This window comes from Chamaea fasciata, unplaced genomic scaffold (assembly GCF_029207755.1).
Source record: "Chamaea fasciata isolate MVZ Bird 193981 ecotype frontalis unplaced genomic scaffold, bChaFas1.0.hap1 SCAF_5, whole genome shotgun sequence".
NCBI classification, from domain to species: Eukaryota; Metazoa; Chordata; class Aves; order Passeriformes; family Sylviidae; genus Chamaea; species Chamaea fasciata.
The window spans coordinates 15,337,452-15,358,075 of NW_027094090.1; the positions used below are offsets into that span (position 1 = coordinate 15,337,452).

The following is a 20,624-nucleotide window of genomic DNA, read 5'->3' on the forward strand; positions in this document are numbered from 1 at the left end:
CAAATATTAACAAGTATGCATAATAATAAGTAGCCTCAATAAAATGTGTGCCTTTTGATCAATAAAGTGAAGCTTGCTTATCAACCATATTGGCTATGTGCAATCTTCCCGGTGAGAAATAGCAATACCTATAAACTTCTCAGAGTCCAAGAAGAGATGTTTATAGCATTAGCAATTGTTAATTCAGATCAACAGAAATTCTGAATGTGCATAAAACACTTCTTCAGGCACAGAATCTCACATTGTTCAGTCCAAACTGTTCCTGTTTGGGGGTAAATGATGGGTGCCAGACAGAGCACACCCCAAGCTGGAGTGTGGCAAGGACAGGTTGCAGGCTCAGCTCTGCCTGGGACAAGATCATTGGAAGGGCTTGAGAAAAACAGATGTTTATGTTGCACTCATGTTTGTGGTGAGTGAGTGATTCCCTATGAAGACTCACAGAGGCAGCCTGTAATATCCCTTCAGTGTGGGACTGGGAGTGTGGGGCTCCTCTGGTTTATGACTGACACTCTGTCAAGACCCGCTGTGCACCCTCTCTGCTGGAAGGGTGGTTGCTTTGACCCCAGGTCTGGAGGAAATATCACAGAGAAGGAGAATGCAGGGCTTGGGGGAACACTAGTGATAAGGCAGAAGCAAAGACACTCTGACAGCTGGGTACCATTGGCTTCCAACAGGCTGGAAGTTACAGTTTATTTAGACATTTAACAGAAGGCAGGTAATTAGCACTAAGGTCATAACCCAGCAGTAATACAACATGGATCATACTTGATGTAACACTTATTGTCAGAAAAAACTCTTTGTACACAAGCTCACAAGATACCATGCATGGAGTAAGCATGAAAGATTGCTCCCTAGGTGGTGGTCCCAGGAAACTCTCCAAATTCTGTCAGTATGTGATTTTTATTATTCAGTTCCCATTCTTCCTTTCCCTGTAAACAATTTGATCTGGATGTAAACCGTCAGGAAATGCTCCGATGGAACAAGTGCTCAGGGCTGTGCAGAGGCCATGCCAAACTACTCCAGGGGTGGCAGGACTTGGGGCTACCCATATGGCTGCCTGTCACCAGAGTGAAGGGTGCACAGGCCACACAACTCCACTGGGCAGGACTCTTCAGGGTCCCTTTGTGGGACACACAGTTGTGTCCAGGACAGGCACTTGTCCTCCACATCTGTTTCGTCTAGTTTTCCCCATGCTTGACTAAAAACCCGTCTGTCCTGAGCAGGAGCAAGCCTCCATGCAGGTGGCCACTCAGTTCCTCTATAGGTTGAACTCTGCTGGGAAAGGCAGATGGACTTTAGGCCCTTCTAGGGAAGCAGGGTGGAAAATCAGAAGATCTATAGCAGCTTGTTTTCTCTTTTAAATTGTACATGAAAACAAATAACTCAGTGCAGTGATATACTTGGGGTTAATAAGAGGTTAATATCAAGGCAGTATTACCTTTTTCACCTTCTTTTCCAATTCTTCCTTTCAATCTGTAGTTGATTTAATTTTTTTAAATTTGCCTGGCAAAACACAGGCATGGACCAGATCTGCTTCTGGGATTGCAGCAGGAATCAGGGACAGTGGGGCTTGGTATATTATCTTCACTTTCAAAACATTTTCTCAGTTCCAGAACTGAAAATACGTATTCTTTAAAAGCACAGATCCTGTAGTGCAGAACCCATCTTCTGCAGCAAACCTCCTTACCTGGAAACTGTGAAGTATGTCACACCTCAGATTACTTAGTGGACAATCAATCCTTGAACTTTTAGACCACCTTCTACTGCCTCCAATATTAAGGCTCAGGCCAAGCTCATCACATTCAAACTAATTCCCATTTAACTGCTGTAGATGGTGTCCTGTACATTAACTTCCCAAATGCTTTCTGTGTCAATCCTAGCTTGTAACAGCCTTGCCTCTCCTGGATCATCCCTTCCCTTTGCTGGCACAAATGTCTGTACAACAGTGACAGAACAGAGCAGCCACCAGAACAGGATTAAAACAAGGCTTGAAAGAAAGGAAAAAAAATAAAAAGGTTTGTTTTAATATGGATCAGTTTCTCAATCCTGTGCTTCATATTGTCAGGAGTGAGTGAAAAAAGTACAAATGGACAGTGAAGAGCAAATGATGCATAAAAGGACAACCTAAACTGTAAATGCGTGGACGTGATCAGTGTCAGTCACTTGGTTTAGACAATATAAAAATCTTCTTTAAGCCTTCAAGTATATTTGTAGCTTTAAATCACTGGTTCTCCTCTCTCTGAAACAATCTCCAAAAATGGAGAATGACAACAGTGGCAGAAGAAAATGAGATCAGTACTCTGAGTATGGAGTGAGCAGCTCTCATCTGAGTGCCCAGCCTCATTCCTGGCTCCTCAGGAGACCCTGGAGGGCCAATACCTAATTTTATTTTCCTGATGTCTTGCAGCCTGTGGAGACTAAAGTGGGACTCTGCTCTGCTCAAAAGAGCGAGAGTTTAGAGGCTGTGCCAGGTAATCCTGGGAGATGTGTGTCCTGGCTCAAACACGCTGCTTGGACTGGAGTGGGTTCATTCCGCTCTGAATTCCTGCAAGAGGACTCCCCAAGGGGATGAATTTTGACCTGCAGCTCATAGGGACAGAAGAAGAAAGGTCCAGCAATGCCATCCAGCCTTTAACTCCCAAGAGTCCCCTGGTGCACCATCCACTGCCTTGGTTTCTTGTGAGGAGGCATCAAGGATGATGGCTCTAGGCCCTCTGCACGTGCATGTTAATCTTTGGTATCTGATTTTGACTATTTGATTGGAAACAAAAGGAAGTAATACGCTGTCATGTGCAAAGTGTCCTGGCCAAGAGGCCCAGGTTACCAATGCTACTGATACTGAATACAGGTGCTGCTGCTTCTGGGAGCTGCTCCTTTTGGGTGCTGGCATCCAGGGAGCTGGGTTTTGCTCTTTCTGAGGGCTATCAGCAGGGATTCCTGCTGGCATTAGGCTATGACACACAGCTGTGTGGTATTGCTGAGCAGAGTGAAGAAAGCCCCTTTTCAAGCGTGGGATGCTCACACCCAAAGCAGGAGTGTGGGAGCAGCCCATAAACCAACTGACCTTTACTCTTGCACAGAGACCACATGAGACCCCAGGCTGCTCTCAGGTTTCTGAGCAGGGCTATGCAGTCCTTTCCTCAGACCAACTGGAAAAATGACTGCAATGCGAATCTTCTGGAGCTGCAGAGTCCTACAACTCCAAATGCAACATAAATTTGTCAAAGGTCCCAATCACTCTCAAAGTGTAAAGAAACAGGATAGAGATAAATGCAGGGGAAAGACAGAAATGTACTGCATGGCCGCTATTTTGGGATATGAGTTTACCTTTTAATTAAAAAACAAGGTCTTGAAGCTTAGGGAGATTCTGCACTTAGTTCTGGATCCTATTTCTTTGCTGCTCCTTTTATTTACAGAGTAAGTTGCAGAAAGCTGTTGTTATTTTAGACATGAATATTTTTTGAGTGTTACTGCCTACCAGAGACTTTGATTTTTTTTAATGTTGGCTAATTTTGTGGTTTGAGTAGGAAGCTTCAACTTCACACCAGTTCTACACAGGCCCTTCTGCTATCCACCAGTCTGGACAAGATAAACCTGTAACCATGACACTCCTCCCTTAACCTCTATGGCTTTATCATGATTTTATTATTGCTCGCCTTACTGTGGACTTTGAAAAGATATGGGGAATATCTGAAGTAGTTTAAAACTATTTAATCTTTTAAATATCTGGAATGTAGGCAAGTATCCTTATATATCCACCCAGCCCTCAGTTTTGCTTTTGCTTTCTAACTGCTGAATGAATTAGGGAGAGTAGGACCAGGCGAGCTGCCTGCACTGATCTCAGTGGCGAGCCAGCTTCCTTCCACCCCTCAAAATGCACTAACCACCTCTGCTCCCACACCAGATGCCTTCCCAAATCCTCAGTCCCTGCCCAAAACATCTGTGCTGTTTGTCCTGCACCACCCTATTGCTCACAGGAGAGGGGACCCCCGGGGCACCACCCCAGCTTGCCCACACTTACAGTGGAAGGGAGCACCCAGGCAGCATCAAGGCAGGAAAAGTCTTAGAAAAGCAGCAGATTCAGCAATGTCTTGCATGCCAAAGCAAGTCCTAAGGCAGGCAAAGCAGCAGCCAGGAAAGATAGAGACCCATTCCAAACATCCCACCTTGTCCATCCCTCCACCTCAGCACAAGGTGGGCGGCAGTGGGCAGCTCCAGCGCCAGCACCCTCATCCTGCTCCATGGCTCATCCATCAGGAGCAAGGAGGAGGATTAGTGCTTGGCATCAACGTGGGCAACTGCCTGCCTACCAGGCTTGCTCTTTAAAACAGGCTGTCAAGCACAGATAGCTGTTGAATCAATATGTGCCTGGTAGCTGTTGATGCCACTTCTGCCAGCACAGGGTGGGCTGAGCCACTGCACAACAGGAGGGATTCAGGCTCTGAGAGAGAGGATGCAGCGCTGATTCTTCAGTACCCATATCAGATGACTGTGAGAAAGCAGTCAAACAGGAAGACTTCAGTGATGGTGTCTCTGTGTTGCCGCTGCCAGTCCCCCCTCCCAGTGCCAAACATGAATGTTTGCCAAGCAAAGAGGAGACTGGATATACTATGGTTGGTCAGTTCTTTGAATGAGATGTGAAAGCAGGGGCCTCCACTACCAGCCTCGACAAATCCTTTCCACATCTTGAACAGACTATGAAAATCAGCTGACATCCAGATTGCTGTCTCCTCTTCCTCTGGGCAACTTCTCATGCCCATGTCCAGGTTGCAAATTGCTGTGGATAATAGCTGTAACCATTCACCCAGACCATGGCTGCCTACCTGTGCTTGTGTGGAGGGCCCAGGGCTCGATGGTCCCATTGCAGAGGGGATGATGTCCGGCTATTTGGAGCTCGTGTACTTGGTGACAGCCTTGGTGCCCTCTGAGACGGCGTGCTTGGCCAGCTCTCCCGGGAGCAGCAGGCGCACAGCTGTCTGGATCTCCCGGGATGTGATGGTGGAACGCTTGTTGTAATGGGCCAGGCGGGAGGCTTCGCCAGCAATGCGCTCAAAGATGTCATTGACGAAGGAGTTCATGATGCCCATGGCCTTGGAGGAGATGCCGGTGTCAGGATGGACCTGCTTCAGCACCTTGTAGACATAGATGGAGTAGCTCTCTTTCCTGCTTTTGTGACGCTTTTTATCACCCTTCTTCTGGGTCTTTGTCACGGCTTTCTTGGAGCCCTTCTTGGGGGCTGAGGTTGACTTTGCTGGCTCTGGCATCCTGAGAGCTCTTTTGCTGTGTCTTGGAGCTGCTTGGAGAGAACATAAAAAAAAAAAAATCTAATTTTTTTTTGACCTTCTACAGAATAATTGTATTGCAAGATGAGTCTGAATTTCTCTGGTTTGTGTATTGCTTTTTCTGTTTAAATACCTGCAACACTGGCCTTGTCAACATCTCTAAACACAAACCAAATTGGTGCCTATTTAGTAAATATGAGATGGAGCCTGAACATCTTTCTGAGAAGAACACTGCAGTTTCAAAGAAAACACTAACTGCAGCATGGATTAAATCAAATCTTGCTGGAATGTGCCCAAGACTGCTGCAAGGTATCACTGCAGCCACCTCTACATGAGACTGGTCAAAATTATTTTATGTGGTTTACAATCTCCAATAAACCCTTTTTTATTTGCATATAGAAAGAAGTTTATTTTGAGGGTGTTTGCATTTCTGTGGCTACTGTCTGACACCATGTTTTCCAGTGAAATATAAAAAATAGTATGGTTTTAAGCTAGCTAGCTGAGCTACAGGAATATATCAGTATTCACATTTGCTATCAAAAAATACCAGAAAGTAGGAAAGCTTAGAGGAGGTGGCAGGAATCACCTGGCTGGGAAACAGAGATGTGGATGGGAGTCAGAAAGCAAAATGCTTTTTTTCCATGTTGATGGAAAAAACTGTTTCCTGCTATTTGATGCTTTTTGCTTTCAAGAGCAAGCCTTCGCTGGACGGTTTACACCAAAGATGCCTGATCCTCCCTCTGAGTTTTTCTTCATTAGGTCACAACGTGCAAAGCCATGACCCGCAGCTGACTGCTTGTTGGGGGTTAGATTTATTTCTTTTTCACTTAAAGAATTTTTTCCCCATAAGTCGCCAGGAAACGAACTACTGGGTACTCATTGGTACTAAAGCAAAAGGTACTTAAGCAAGAAACAAAAGTGACCAGAGGAGGGGAGTGTAGCACTCGGCTACACTTTTGTCCCTGGGAGTTTCTCTCCCAGGGGGAAGATACCCCGAGTTTTGGGGGCAGGTAAAGGACGGGGCTGGGGGCAGCTGCGCTCTATCGCTCTTGTCATTGAAGGAGCATGGTCGAGCTGCTGCTTACTGCGGGGGGAATTCACTATCATCACTGGAGCCCAGTCCTAGGTATCGACCACCATCTGCTCGTGTGTCCAGGAATTCTGAGCTTGCTTTTTCCTGCCCTGCGGGAAACGCTGTCCAGCCCCGCCGCTTCTCCGGCGCTGCCCTGGGTCTTCGCTGCGCTGCAGCCCCGCACCCCCTGCCCTGCTGGGACATCCCGCTAGTTCCAGCTACCACCGCAGAGCTTCTGGTACATCTCATCCACCACCCCGGGATTTCTGCTCATTCCTGCCGTTCCAGATTGGCGCTCCTCAGAGTCCTGCAGGGGCACCGGGATCAGACTGTCCCGGGCTTTGTGAAGCAGAACCTCTCCTCCATCCCTTCCCGTCTCGGCCGAGAAGGCTGTCACGAGGTTCCTGGTTCTGTTTGGTTGTTCATGCTGTAGTTGTTGTTTTATTTACCTTGTTATACATACAAGTAAAGAACTGTTATTCCTGTCCCCATACCTTTGCCCGAGGGCACTTTAATTTCAAAATTATAATAATTCGAAGGGCGGGGGTTTACATTCTCCATTCCAAGGGAGGCTCCAGCTTTCCCTGGCAGACGCCCGTCTTTCAAATTAAGACACTGCTCTCACCCAGAAGTGCAGTAACAAAAAACTAGTACGAAAACCCATTAAAAAACTCTGTGCCTCCCCTACACTACAAATTTACGTGTGCTTTACTTCATGGGCCAAGGGGAATAACTTGTGTTGCAACCTGTTACATGGTTTTGTGTTTCAGAGGACGCTTCGAATGCTCCCTTGAAAGACAAGGCTCCTCCAGGTTTTGCTGGAGGTTAAGTTTACAGCATCAGCCCAGGGCTTGGGGTTTGCTGCTCTGCATCTCCTTTGATGATGACCTAGGAATTACAGTCTGCTGGCCAAGAGAGACTAGTAGAGAAAAAAGCGCTTCAGGGCTGATGGCACATGGGAAAATGGATAGAAGTAAACAGAAGAGAGAAAGCTGGGATGTAACATATGGTCTGCACACTCTGAGTATCAGAGAAGGACCTAAACAGTGCCTGTGCCAAGGCAATGGCTGCATGCTCAGCCCTGCCTCCCCTCCTTGGGAAAGGGTGAGTGAGATGTCTGAGTTCTCCATCTGCAGTCAGAGCCAGATGCAGCAACACTGCTGCAACCAAGCCTATACAAAGCTCCCGGTAGCTCCCTGTGGGAGGAGGCATCTTTGATCCTGAGGCTGGATTTATGTGCCCACCCACACCAGTTCGCGCTTCCGAATCATGCGGGAAACCTCCATGGCTCCGTATCAGGCCACGTGATGCCGCCTCCCCTCCTGCCTCCCGCCTGGAGAGGGCACGGGGCCACTGCTGGCTGCTCTGCTCGACCGGGCACCAGGGCTGGGCTCTGGGACCCACACGGTCTGGCAGCCACTGGGCAAGGGGCAACACTGGGCATTTCAACCAGCTGCAAGGGCAGGTTGGCATTGCTAGGGATGCTGTGGAGTGGGGAGGAAAGGTCACTACAACACCCTCCTCCAAAACACCCTCCTGTCTAGAAGCTGAAGTCAGCACTGGTGTCCTTAGAGCTGGGTTTCTGCTTCAGAAAAGCAGTTTCTCCTCCAAAGATATGATTTTATGTGCTAAGTTTTTGACTCTGCCTCCTCATGTCCTTTCTTAATTCCTTCTGGCATTCTTCCCAGTTGAGGCATTTGGAAGGGCAAGTGCTGGACTGCCTCAAAAGTTCTGGATGCCTTTCAAAACTGACACCTGCCCCTTTAAACACCACATTTCCTTCCTCTGATGAAAACACAAATTTTCTTCATTTTTTTTTTCTCTATTTGGGAAGCAGTATTGGGAAAAGAAAACCCCTACTGCTCTGTTTGTAGACATGAAAACATGTCTTTTTAATGGAACATTTATTTTTCTACATGACGAAATAACTGTGCACTTACTCCCTGTACTGACTGAAAAACACCACAACTGAAAAATGCAAATGAGTATTTCTTAAGCTGTTTGAAAAGTATGTCCCTCTAAAATATGTATTAATTCTTAAGTGCACTTCTACTGCAGGTTTTAAAAAATGAATAAAGAGAGCCCAAGAGGCACCGGAGTGATTTCACAGGGCTCCAGAACAGGTCACATCTACAGGACATCTCTGTCCATGTGATCAGCTAATATACTTGGGTAGCACAGCCTGGATCTCCCTCCTCCTCCCTGTACAAAGGGGGAAGCAGTGATGCTGAAGTTCAGAAATTAGCACAAAAGCTTGTGCTTCTCTCCACCCATTTCTTTGCAGCTGACTGTTTAACAGGTAAATAACACCTTCTTTGAAAACAGGTTGTGTTCTTTGTGGTTTATTCTGGCAGTGCCTAGCACGCAGAGCTTGAGTGCATTTGCCAGGTGCTAAATAAATAATGTTAATAATGGTCAACAGTACAACAGTATCACAAATCCTTCTGTCAACAGTGCCACACAACCCACAGCAGGTGCTGCTCTGGTATAAAGACAGAAGTAGAGGGATTATTCCCAAAGTGTCCATGTGGAGAGCTTGGTGAGGAAAACAAGAAAATGACCTTTAAAAGAACAGTTTTTTAATAAAAATAGTTGCATACCTTTGTTTCCTTAAGAAAAAAAATATACTCGGAGAGAGAACCTGAAGAGGTTAACAACTATTGGCTTTTATTTTGGAAGTGTTGCCAGCATGATTGACTTCACTACTCTGAGGTAGACCATTGGGTACAGGTTGCTCAGAGAGGTTGTAGGATCTCCACCCTTGGAGATACTCAAAATCTAACTGCACATGGCTCTGAGAAACCCACAGTGGCTGACCCTGCTCTGAGCATGAACTGGACTAGATGTTTGCCAGAGGCACCTCCAACCTCATCCATTCTGTGACTTTTGGAGACTGAAACTGGATAGAACACACTTCATGAGCGGTTCCCTTGATTGACATTTCCCATGGGATGCTGCAGTCCAAGATTCCCACATGGACCCCTGAGAAGAGATGGTGTTCATCTCCAGGTCCAAGCCACTGAGGTCTCTGGGACACAGGGTATGGCCATGCAAAAAGAGAAGGCACTTTCAAGCAACACGTTTGGAAAGTTTCAGATTTTTGAGGAAAATCTCTGGGAACATTTTTTTTCTTTATGGCTTTGTATGCTCTGAGTTAAATCAGTTATCAGTGCTGGCAGTTTTATCCTTCCTCAGAAAATCAACAACAAAACCAACCACAGTAATTTTTCCAGCCAGTTCCAAGCAGCAGCCTGACTGCTGCCAGAAACCAGAGCAGTGTGGAGTGACAGATACATCTTCCTTTGTGTTGACACTCCTTTCTTCAGCATCATTAAAAGGAAAGTAAACGGAAAAACATATTCAAAGATACAAATCACCACAGCCTCTCAGATCTGAAATGGGAGAGGAGCCCTGCTGAGAAATCCCACGTGAAACCTGATGCTGTCTCTCTTCCCCAGGCTTGATATATCAATGGAGAGAAGCAGGCAGGGAAGCTCCTGCAAGATTTCTGTTCATTTTTGGCCTTGTTGCTGAGTCTGTAGGACCAGTGCCAAGCTGCTGCCTTCAGTGTGCATGGGTGACCGTGGGTGGACTACGAGCTGGCCTTTTGGACCTCTCCTCATGTAGGGCTGGAAACAGCACTTGGATTTTTTTTTAACTTTCTATTTTCTTTTGAAAGCTGTCCTTGCTATAATGAGCTCTGGGGCATCCCCATGCCCTTTCTGTAATTTCCTAGTCAACCACAGAAGTTACATTTCTAGAATCAGCATTTTGTTCTTAAGAGGTTTTGGTGACAAATTAAACATCTCTAGGAAAAACTTAAGCTCTCATCTTTTGGACATCTGAAATTCTGATATTTGTTAATCTTCTGATGTTCTACTTTAATCCTTGCTAGAGCAAATGAGAACCAATGGGCACCTGCTGATAGTTCTGCCCCTTAAATAGGCATGTCCTGTCTGTTCTGTCCAATTATTGCCCCTTTCCTCATTTTCTCATACTACAAAAAAGAAAGAATATTTGGCTTTATTCCTGCATGCCAAGAAATACTAAATGAAATTTGCTGCTGCTTTTTATTTTATTTTCTTTGAAACACAAAGGGCAACAAATTAGGGAATGTTTCCACCAAAAGGAAAAGGCTTTCTAATGGATTCACCTTCTCTGAAGTGATTGTAAGATCTGGTAAATATAGTTTACAAATTACCAGGTGTCAACAAATGACTGTTACTGGAAAAGAGAATTTCTGCAAACTGCAAACCCCCTTCCTTTTATTATGTACGGCCATCCACTATTATACAAGATTCTGTTCATCTGCCAGGTGTCATTACACACTAATAGTTTAGAAAACAAACAATATTTGCAATTATTTGGTAGCAAGCTCTGCCTCAGGTATAAAGCAGATCAGAAGCATGATGAGTCATTGTGAGACATTGGTGATGTTGCCTCGTGCAAAAACTGATAGTCATATTTTGGTCTGGAAAGAATTTTTCCCTTGGTATGTTGTCTAGCATGTGATGATGAGATAATATTTGCTTTGAAGTAAGGAGGAGGAGAATTTCCTAGAATAAGGTAAACTAATCTGAAATGCCTGATTTCTTCCAATGGTACAGTGGTGCAGAAAACCGTTTTGAGATCCTAGGTTTCCTCCCAAGTAATCCAGTACCAGTACTAAGACCCCATCCTCAGTTCCACATGGTCTGACACACTTTATATCTCTGCTCCAGTAAAGTTTTCATTTAAATAGCTACCTTTCAAAGTTGGATAGACACATGCAGTTTTCTAGTGAACAGAGGACTGTGACTATAGGTTAAGACTGAAGATGACCCCTACTCACTGACAAAGAAATGCTACAAACTCAGTCCCTGACACAGACAGGTGATGCTTACATAGATCTTCAGATTTCTTTAGAACAAATACAAGCAGAACAGAGCACCGTGTCTGAGCTCCTTGACTGATACTTATCTTGCTTGTGTTAACCCATTGCTTGGGAGTTCTGTACAGAATACTACAGTAATCTTTTCTGTTCTTTTCTATGATTTCAGTTTCTGATTTTTAGAAAGCACATTTTTAATCACTGGTAACAGCTGTAATTTCTTGTGCTACTTCTGCCCAAGTTGCAAGTACTTCTCAGGGCTGTAGGGGTATCAATCAGACATTATGTATTATTAACTACAATGCAAGGAGTAGGACCCTACATCAGAGCTCTCTGCAGAGAAGATACATTGAAGTTTTGAAGAAAATAAAATCATACCCATGAATCAAGTAGAGCAACAGAGAGACAACGTTGCAAGAATGACTGTCAGGAGACTAAATATTGCAGTCCTTATGCTGATTAGGAGTGTCTGAAGTCAATGGGGAATTAACACAGGTCTGAAAGCACAAGTACAGTGTTTAGAGATGCTTAGCACCAACAGCTGACATTGCTTTCCACTGGAATCCAAAAAGCTCAGTCCTTTACAAAGATCAGACTTCATATTTTGTCAAGGTTTTGTTACTGTTAATAAACGAGTACTTGAAAAAGCTTTATTATCTGCACTTTGTAAGAGTACTTATTGTATACTTGCTCTGGGATAGCTTTGATCTACATGCTTAAGCAACTATCCAATAAATACAAAGAGGAGAATGATGTTTTCTATGGATCAATACCTGTTAAATGTATGTGGGGAACACCCAGTACCAGCATCTGCTATAATGACACTCCAGTCATCTTTCCCACAGAGTGTCAGGGTTTCCAAGAAACCTGAAGGAGTTAGATTTGATGACCCTCGTGGGTCCCTTCCAACTTGGAATATTCCACGATTCTGTATTATCACAACCATCCTCAGGAAGCCCAACAGAGAACACAAGCAGGCCCACTTCCTTCCTGGGGTTTTATCAATAACTCAAAGCCTCATACATAAAATGCAGCATGAGCTTGCTCTCCAAGTTTTAAAATCATCATGATTTTCTGCTTTTGCCACAATTCCTTTCCTCAAGCAACAGCCTTCTTTTCCCTTCATGTCCTGCATCAACTCAGCCGGACCCACTGAGAGCCAACCTGTCAGCAGCAATCCTGTGTCCAATTGCAGGGTTTAGCTCCCACCCTTAGACTAACTCAGCAAAATTGGTCTGGAGGTAGGGAGAGGTCAGTGCCTGCTAACCATTTAGGGAAGCTGATGTCCAGCTGATCTGGGACAATCCTGCTGGGTAGAAAGAGCAAGACATCACAGCAGCTCCACTGCTCAGAAGCATCACAAGCTCTACATATCTTTTTGGTGGTTTGCAAAGTACAGACTATTGGAGATGGGTGTGAGAACCAAAATCATAGATGACTGGGGTCTGCAATACCAATGGAAGAAAGGTGTTTCACTTATTCCATGATACCCTATGCTATTGAAAATAAAAAGTGCAGATTTGAAATAAATTGCTCTGTGCTGTCTCAAACATGAAAATCACTTGCTCTTTATCCACATCATTTCAATTTCTCTGGAAAAGCAGAAAAGCAAAAACTCACTAAGGCTGCTGTATCTACATAACTCCTACAGTGGAGCAATGGTCTCTAAACTAGTAATGACAATAAGCCTAAAGAACTGCTATCACTTTTGATCAAACTATTTTTATGCCTTTTATGGAGCAATGGAGAATTATCAAAATTCTAGACTATTTTCATAAGTGCTGAAAAAGGCATCCATTAAAAATGTGCTAATTCAGCCATTCAGCCAAAAATAGGAGAAGCTACAGCCCAACACCTGCAGGCCGTAGGGAGAGAGTGGGTGGGAGAAGGAAAAGCCTCCCCAAGAGATGAGAGCATCTCTGAGTTAAGGTAGGAGTTATGTTGGAATCAATGCAGACACATGCAGCACCTCTTCCTCCTACAGACCCCACACCCAGGCTTTAGCAGGTTCCTGTAACCCTTTTCCAGCACCACAGATAATTTATGTAGCAAAAAGAAACAAAAGCTGAGATTGTACCTCAAAATGTGTACTTTGGCCAAACCACACTGACTGGGAATAATAATTTGGACATAAACCCATGCTGAAGTGGAAAACTATGTGCCCATACTAGGCTGAAGATCAGACCAAGGTCATTAAGGCTTTTATGAGTGATGTGACAGGTACATCACAATGTAGGTGTTACCACATATTCTCAATGCCATGGATAAAATAAACCCAGCAAAAATTTTTAACAACTTTCAAGGTATGTATATGGGTCTAAGGCATTTATGCTCAACAGACCTGGATGTTACCACCATCAACTCTCTCCCTACATGGGAAGAAAGTGTCAGGCCAGGGCACGATGTGTGCAGCTACAATATAATCAATTATGACCGACATTCCTTCTAAATGAGAGTCTCTCACTTCAATCATCACTTCCCAGTTACATTACTTACATTTCAGCAAGTCCTGAAAATGGTTTCAGAAAAAATAGTAGAAAGCATGCAATCAAAAAAGTCAGGGATATGTGAAAACTGCTTTATCATGGTGGTAAAGCCTGGGTGCCTGGGAACACAGAGTGTAAACATGGGAGGTGGGGGTGCCAGACAGGTATATTCAAACGGACCGCATGCCATGCCACAAGTTAAAGGACAGCAAGTGGCACAGCATCTGATTTCATTGCTACAGGATACTGAAAAATACTGTAATGTGTGTATTAATAATTAATTTGGCATGGTAAAAGCAATTTTTACTGTAAAACAGGGATGTGTGACTATTACTGGAGCCTGCAGGGAAACAAAGATAAATGTCCTTCCCCAGATCTCGCATCATTCAATAACCGGATTGCGAACACAATCCAAGACTGCTGACACTTTTTTCTGCTGCTGCCACCAGATCACATTACCACAGGCAGAGAGTCCTCTGAGCATTAGAGGTCATCTTCTGTAGGAAACAGGAAAATGGAGAGTCTGTTAGATGGAAGAAGAAGAGAGAAGCAGGGCTAGGACAGCCAGCTCTGGCAAAGCTCCCCTGAAGAGGCAAGCTGGCTTTTCTCCAGAAACAGATAGGGGTGAGCACTAAAGACACAAGAGTTATTGAAGGTAAAAGTAAACTCTAAAACAAGAACTGACAATAAACTGTTTAAAAATGTTCATGACTAAATTTACACTGGAGATGAGAGGGAACCTCACTTACATCCTTACTTGGAAGTGGGAAGATAAAGGCAAGGGAGGAGGGGAGAAAGACAAAGAGATCCATTCCTTCCATATTTCAAAGGCAAAACTTGGTGTTATAAAAATTCTAGGAAATAGCTCCAGCATAGCAAGTAACTGCTCTATACTAACCAGGCAACATTCTTCTATGTTGCTGTGCTACTGAAGAATTGTTATCAAAATGCACAGATGTCCTTCACTTTGTACTTCCTTTATTCTTTTATTTATTGTTCCTTCCTTCTTTTTCTCACATCCATTACAAGTGCCAGAAGGTTCAAAGCCCCAGTAGGTTTGCTGCCACTTGGTCCTGTCTGACATGTAGTATTCGTACAGAGACTAACACAGTACTTTGAACAGCCACAGTGTTGAAAAACTGGCAGCTCTCCAGAAACTTTAGAAGAAATAGCTGTCAAGTTAGTCCATGCCCAAATTCCACATTGTACAAATAGCTTGTGAATAGTGTTTTAATTTACCTCTAATTTGTGATAGCGTCATTCTTGCATGGATTTAGTGTGCTCATCACTATGATGATGCATATATAACACCATCTCCTTTCCAAAAAAATCAAGGCATAATTGGGGATACACCGATATTTAAACCAGGCAAGGGTGCAAAGAGCAACATGCTGAAGACTTGGTTGCAACCCCTAGACCAGCATTGAAGAAAATGGGGGCTGCTGGACAAAATGACAGTGGTTCTGGATGGTCAACAGCAATTAGAACAATTAAATGTAAAGCTCGCTTTTCAAAACTCAGAAGGGTTTTCAAAGGCAGCAGGTTTAAAATGCCAGTGGAGTGCCATAATAGCTGTACAATACTGTTATTTTTAACCATCCTTGGCTCCATCCTCTCACATTCACTTTCCTCCTGAGCTTTCCATGCCCTTGGTTTCCCCACTGCTTTAGTCCAATACTCTCACAAGCAGTTTCCTCCCCAGATGAAGTGCTCACCCTTTGCTCTTCTCGCTCCCTGCTGGTGCTTCTCCCAGCACACTCCCTCCACAGAGCTCATTAGTGCCTCTGCTTCCAGAAGCGTATCTTTGCAGGTGACTGCTTAGTCCTTTTCTTGAGTTGTGTCCCAGTTATCAGGCAGCTTCAGTCGATAAGGGGATGACTGGAGCTGGGCTGATGACCCACAGTGCAGGAGAGGAGATAATATGGGGTAAATTCTGGCATGTGAGGAAGAGGAGGGTGGTACAGGGCAGTCATGACAGCTGCAGCTACCATATCTTCAGGACAGACCTGCTGCAGCTCCAGTGCATTTTAAGACAAACGCAAGAAGAATGAAAACAGCCTATATTTTTATTAGGTATGGTCAGACAGCTCCTTCCTGACAGGATGTCCTCTGTCTCCCATCTTGTAGCACCCCACTTATTACTCAGTCAATTTCCAGGTCCCCCAGAGGACCCAAATAGGACTTCTGCCTTTCTGTCAACTGGAAGCAGCCTCCCTTCCCTATGCTGCCTTCACTGGTATTTACCAATGGTTCACTTCAGTCCTTTCAATTTTCCCCTTTCCTTCCTGTTGCTTGATTCTACCTGCCTTTGTGACAGAGAAATGAAGAGACTTTCACCAAATGCTTTCCCTGGCCTCCTTTCACACTAGGTTTTATCTTTAAGTGCTGAGCTCCAGAATACCTTCCTTTCTGCCCTTCTTCTGTGTCATTTCAAGAATTTCTTCAGAAAAAATGTCACATGCTTTTCTGCTCCAGCTTTCTAGCATAACTCATGTCCTCTCTGTAACCCCCAAAAACCAAAGGTGGTTCTGTTCTCTTACCCTTTCTTCCATTGCCTCCTGTACACACTGCCTATTGCATTGCCACCTCTGTTTTGTTTTCATTTCTTCCTCGCAGTCTTCTTTCATGCAGTACTTTCTGCTTGACAAATACCATTCATATGATCTCTCTCCCCACAAGAGACTGTCACACAGGTTATAAAAACAGATTATAAGGAGGGATCTGATGTGCCCAAAAGCATGTTCATCTTTCCTGACTCTGTCTAGTATAGGCACTGCCTCTGACAAACTTTGCCCACTTACATCCTTGATCATTGTGGCTAACAAGCCCACAGTTTCCTCCTCAGCACACACCACCTGCAGTGATTACCTGGTGGATGGTCCTCTACCTTCAGCTGACGGATTTCAACTCTCCAGGTGACACATATCGTATCAGAGATGTGTTCTCTGCAAATGGAAACTCTCTCTTCCACAGTCCTCAGGTAAAGGCTATTTTTTAAAAAAACAACACAGAAAACCTTGCTGCATTGGACCACCTATGTACTTTCACCAAACTCAGGAAAAAAAATCCTCACCCTATTTTATAAGAAGTTTTAAGGCTGGTTTGAAAGGTAAAGAATTCCTACTCCAAGAGGGTCGATGAAATAATATGACAAGGGTGGTGATTAAGTCTCACCACAAAGGAAAATGTTGAGTTGATGTAGGTGGCATATAAAACCCCCCACTCTCTTTATGAGTCAGGTAAGCTGCCAGAAACTGGAGGTGGAATCCGTGGGATGGAGCTGTTTTCATTCCAGCCAGTTAGTAGTAAGCTCTTTGAACAACAACAAAAAAATAGTTTAAATAATAAAATATATTTTTAAAAAACTAAGACTCTTATCTAAATAGCAAAATCTAACAATTGCCCTTGATCCCCAATGATGGTGTTTGTAGTCAGTGATAGCCAAGGGAAAAAAACATTAAACAACTCTTCCCCCTACCCTCTGAGCTTAATGTAGCATTTTTGGATTATGCATCTATTCTTCCATCTCCCACCCAATGCATATGACCCTGCAGTCACAGCTCTCTCCTCTCCCTCTGGCTCCAGAAAAAAGGGAAGCTGACGAGCTGAAATCCCAGTCTCACCCCACACAGAACCTTTTTCAGAGGAAGAGCTTAGCTATGCTGAGGGGAAAGCATTTCTCTTCCAATAGCTGCACAAAAGTGGCTTAACAAATGTATAAAACAAAACAACTGGGGAGGAAAAAAGAAAAATATTTTGTGAGGTCTTATTTTGGGCCAGTCCAGCATCCAAGGGATATTTCAAAGATATGGCAGTGTCCCTAATTTAAAATTAAAGTCTTTTCATTTACATAAAAAACTGAACTTGAGAAATGTAAAAAGAATGTCATTAGGTCCTTGAGTTCAAGGGGCTTCAGGTCCTCCTCTGGTACTGTCAGTGGGAACACATCTGCTCTGTTCACACTGCAGCAAGATGCTTGCTTAAATACACATCTGAATTTAGGAACATTTCCCACATACTTAATTCTTCAGTCTACCCAATACATATGTTTGAGGATGGGCAGAAGCAGTGTATTTCAGGTGCTAAGAAAGGGATGAAATACGATCAGACTATCAGCATAAGTAATTTCTTGTATTCAGCTGGAGAGTGAAAGATGTGGAGATATATGTATACATAAATATATTTAATATTTAAGTAAAATATATGCAAATGTGAGTAAAAGGACAGTGACCAAAGGAACAGCTTGGAGAAGAAATGTCAAGAGGAAGGTAGAATTAGGCAGTGGACAGAAGTGAGATGTCAGAAAGGAGAGAGCAGGAGAGGGTATAAAAAGAATGACACAGAGAGGGAAAGAAAGAGATGTAAGAAGAAGATATATGAAAGGGAAAAAAATGAGAGAAAATACATGAGTGGACAAAAAACAGAGAGAGGAGGAAGGTAAAGTAACGAGGACAATGTTTGGTAAGGCAGAAATACTGAAGTATAAATATGACACAGAAAAGAGAGACTCAAAAGAAGCGTCACAAGAAGAAAAAAAAGACCTTGCACAGCAGAGAAGATGTGAAATAAGCAGTGGAAAAAAAAATCACCTGCTAGTACAACACTTCTCAGAGTCACGGGTGAGAGATGCTGCTGTCCCAACAAGGGACAGAGGCAAACCCTAGGAAGTGACAGGCTAAACCCAAGGAGAACAAAGGACAACGCTAGAAGAAGACAATGATACCTTTGTACTAGGTTGCTGCCTTTTGTCTGAAATAGAAATCACAAAGGTCATTGGAATTGCTGCTTAAATCTTACATCTGATACTTGAAAAAAACCTCTTTCCCAATACAGTCATTTTTCCTTCTCTCTCAATGCTGGACTAAATTAATTACTGTACACTCAACAGTTGTACCTCCCTGCTGGGGAAGAAAACCCCAAACACCATTCTGCTCAAAGCAGACCTTCGTCTCTGGCTCCCTTTGCCTATGGAGGCTTCTGTAGAAGTCTTTCAGTAGACAAAGGTAAAATTCCTGCAGCTCCAAAATCACCATGATGGATTTGGCTATCATTAGTAAAATGAGGAAAGAAACAGGAAGGAAAGAGGGGTAAGCACTCAGGAAAAAAAAGCCTTTTTTGTTATTATAATTAGGAAATTCAACCAGTACAGAGGGAAAGAAATTGCTGTCTGTAAATAAACTGTCACTCCTTTGCACATCAAATAACAGGAACAAGAAGGAGTGTGTGGGAAGTACACTCATATTATCAAATTCTTTCTGATATTAACGTGTTCAATATAATGAAAACATAATCAGGAAAATAACATATTGTAACACAAATACTATGGAGGCTATAGAGAAAAATCCCCAGGAAGATCAGTGTTCCCAGGGTAGTGCCAATCTGAGAAACCAGAGCTTTATTAGTAGTAACAGGAGCAACATATGGAGATGAATGAAACCATGTTTGTAAATGTGATATGCAATTGCACACTCTCACTTGGCTCTCCTTTTTCACGATCTGACTCAGCCTCCACACTCCCCCATCTTTTGATTCATAAATTCTTGATATCAAAAAATAAAAGAGTTACAAAGCCAGCATGCAAAGGGCATGAGATGACGTGAAATACAAGGAAGCTGGTGAGCACAAGACGTGCCATCAATCACCGCCCTACAAAATGGACAAATCTGCTGGAGATAAGCAGTGGAGACAGGGCCACCCTCTCCAGGGGCTCGCTGGAGGACGCCGAGCAGCAAACCACAGGTCATCTCCACTGCGGTAGAGGCGCATGCTGAAGTAGACAAATCTATTACAAAATTGTATAATATTGCTTATGCTGCACAGCAGCCGCTCGGTTAGGCAGCCCCTGCACCGCCAAACCCGTGAGACTGGAGGTGAGAGGAATGAGAAATAAAAGGGTTTCTTATGGTATATACTCCCTGTATTTTTTAAGCTACGGAAAAAAAGATCAGGGTTAACCACAAGCAACAAAAATCACAATAAACAGTGCATGAGCAATGGTTTACAGCCCTATACACGTACTAAATAATTAACAACCTCACAGAGTGTTGACACAGTGGGGGTCTGTATAGAGGATAATAATCCCTTCTTTCCCTGCGGGCCCGGGCCCCTCAGCATGTGTGCGGCCAGGCTGCAGACGGCCAGCCCGGCCCGCGGGCACCGCTGGCCCACTGCTGGCCCTTCCGCGGCCGAGCCCCGGCCCAGGCTTCGCCTTCAGCCCCCGGTTAACCGGAGCTCACTGAGCTCCGGCGATACCATTCCTACGATCGCAGCAAAGCACTGGCAAGGCTGGCACCGTTTCGGTGCATTCGCCAAGCCCGGAGAACGACGAAGCCCCGACTCTGCGGGGCTCATGGTCCAGCACAAGGCAGGGCAGGGCCGCCCGCACACCGCATCGCGGTACAGCGGTGCGGCAGCTCGCATGCTCGGGCAGCGCAGCCCCGCTGCGGACACTGCGGCGTGCGGTGCCCACCGCTGCCGCACCGCAGGCAGCCAGCGCAGGGGAGGGTCTTGCCTGCTGGGCGTCTGGACTCCTCCGCAGGCGAGCTCCAAGCGCCGGCGTGGCGCGGGGCAGGTGCGCACGGCGGGGCTGGGGGGCCGCTCGCTGCCGCTCCGCGCGGATCCGGTGGGCGCCGCGCCGGGTGGGCCGCGGTACCGGCACCCACCTCCGGTCCCGACCAGGCTGCGACCGGCGGGGCGCCTCGCTGCGCGCCGCCGCCGCTGCGGCCCGGGCCGTGCCGCACCGCCCATAGCCCGCCCGCCGGCTCCGCCCGCCCCCGCCTCTGCGGGCTCCCGCCGCGGGGCCGCCGGGGGCGGGGCGGGCGCGCAGCGCGGCCCCGGCGAGCGGCTCGGGCGCTGCGGCGGCGGCGGCTGCGCGGGGCGCTGGGCACGGCCGCGGCGGCGGACGGGCACCTGCT

General features: G+C 45.2%; 1 protein-coding gene across 1 annotated transcript; it reads right to left on the reverse strand.

The window, feature by feature from the left end:
• Positions 1-666: 666 nt before the first annotated feature.
• On the reverse strand, positions 667-20,301 carry LOC136289290 (histone H2B 5-like). The gene is made up of 2 exons (XM_066182933.1): positions 20,222-20,301; positions 667-5,293 (listed from the first exon to the last, which is right to left on the reverse strand). The coding sequence occupies exon 2, from the start codon at positions 5,262-5,264 to the stop codon at positions 4,884-4,886; it is 381 nt and encodes a 126-aa protein (XP_066039030.1). The 5' UTR covers positions 5,265-5,293; positions 20,222-20,301; the 3' UTR covers positions 667-4,883.
• Between the last annotated feature and the right edge of the window lie 323 nt (positions 20,302-20,624).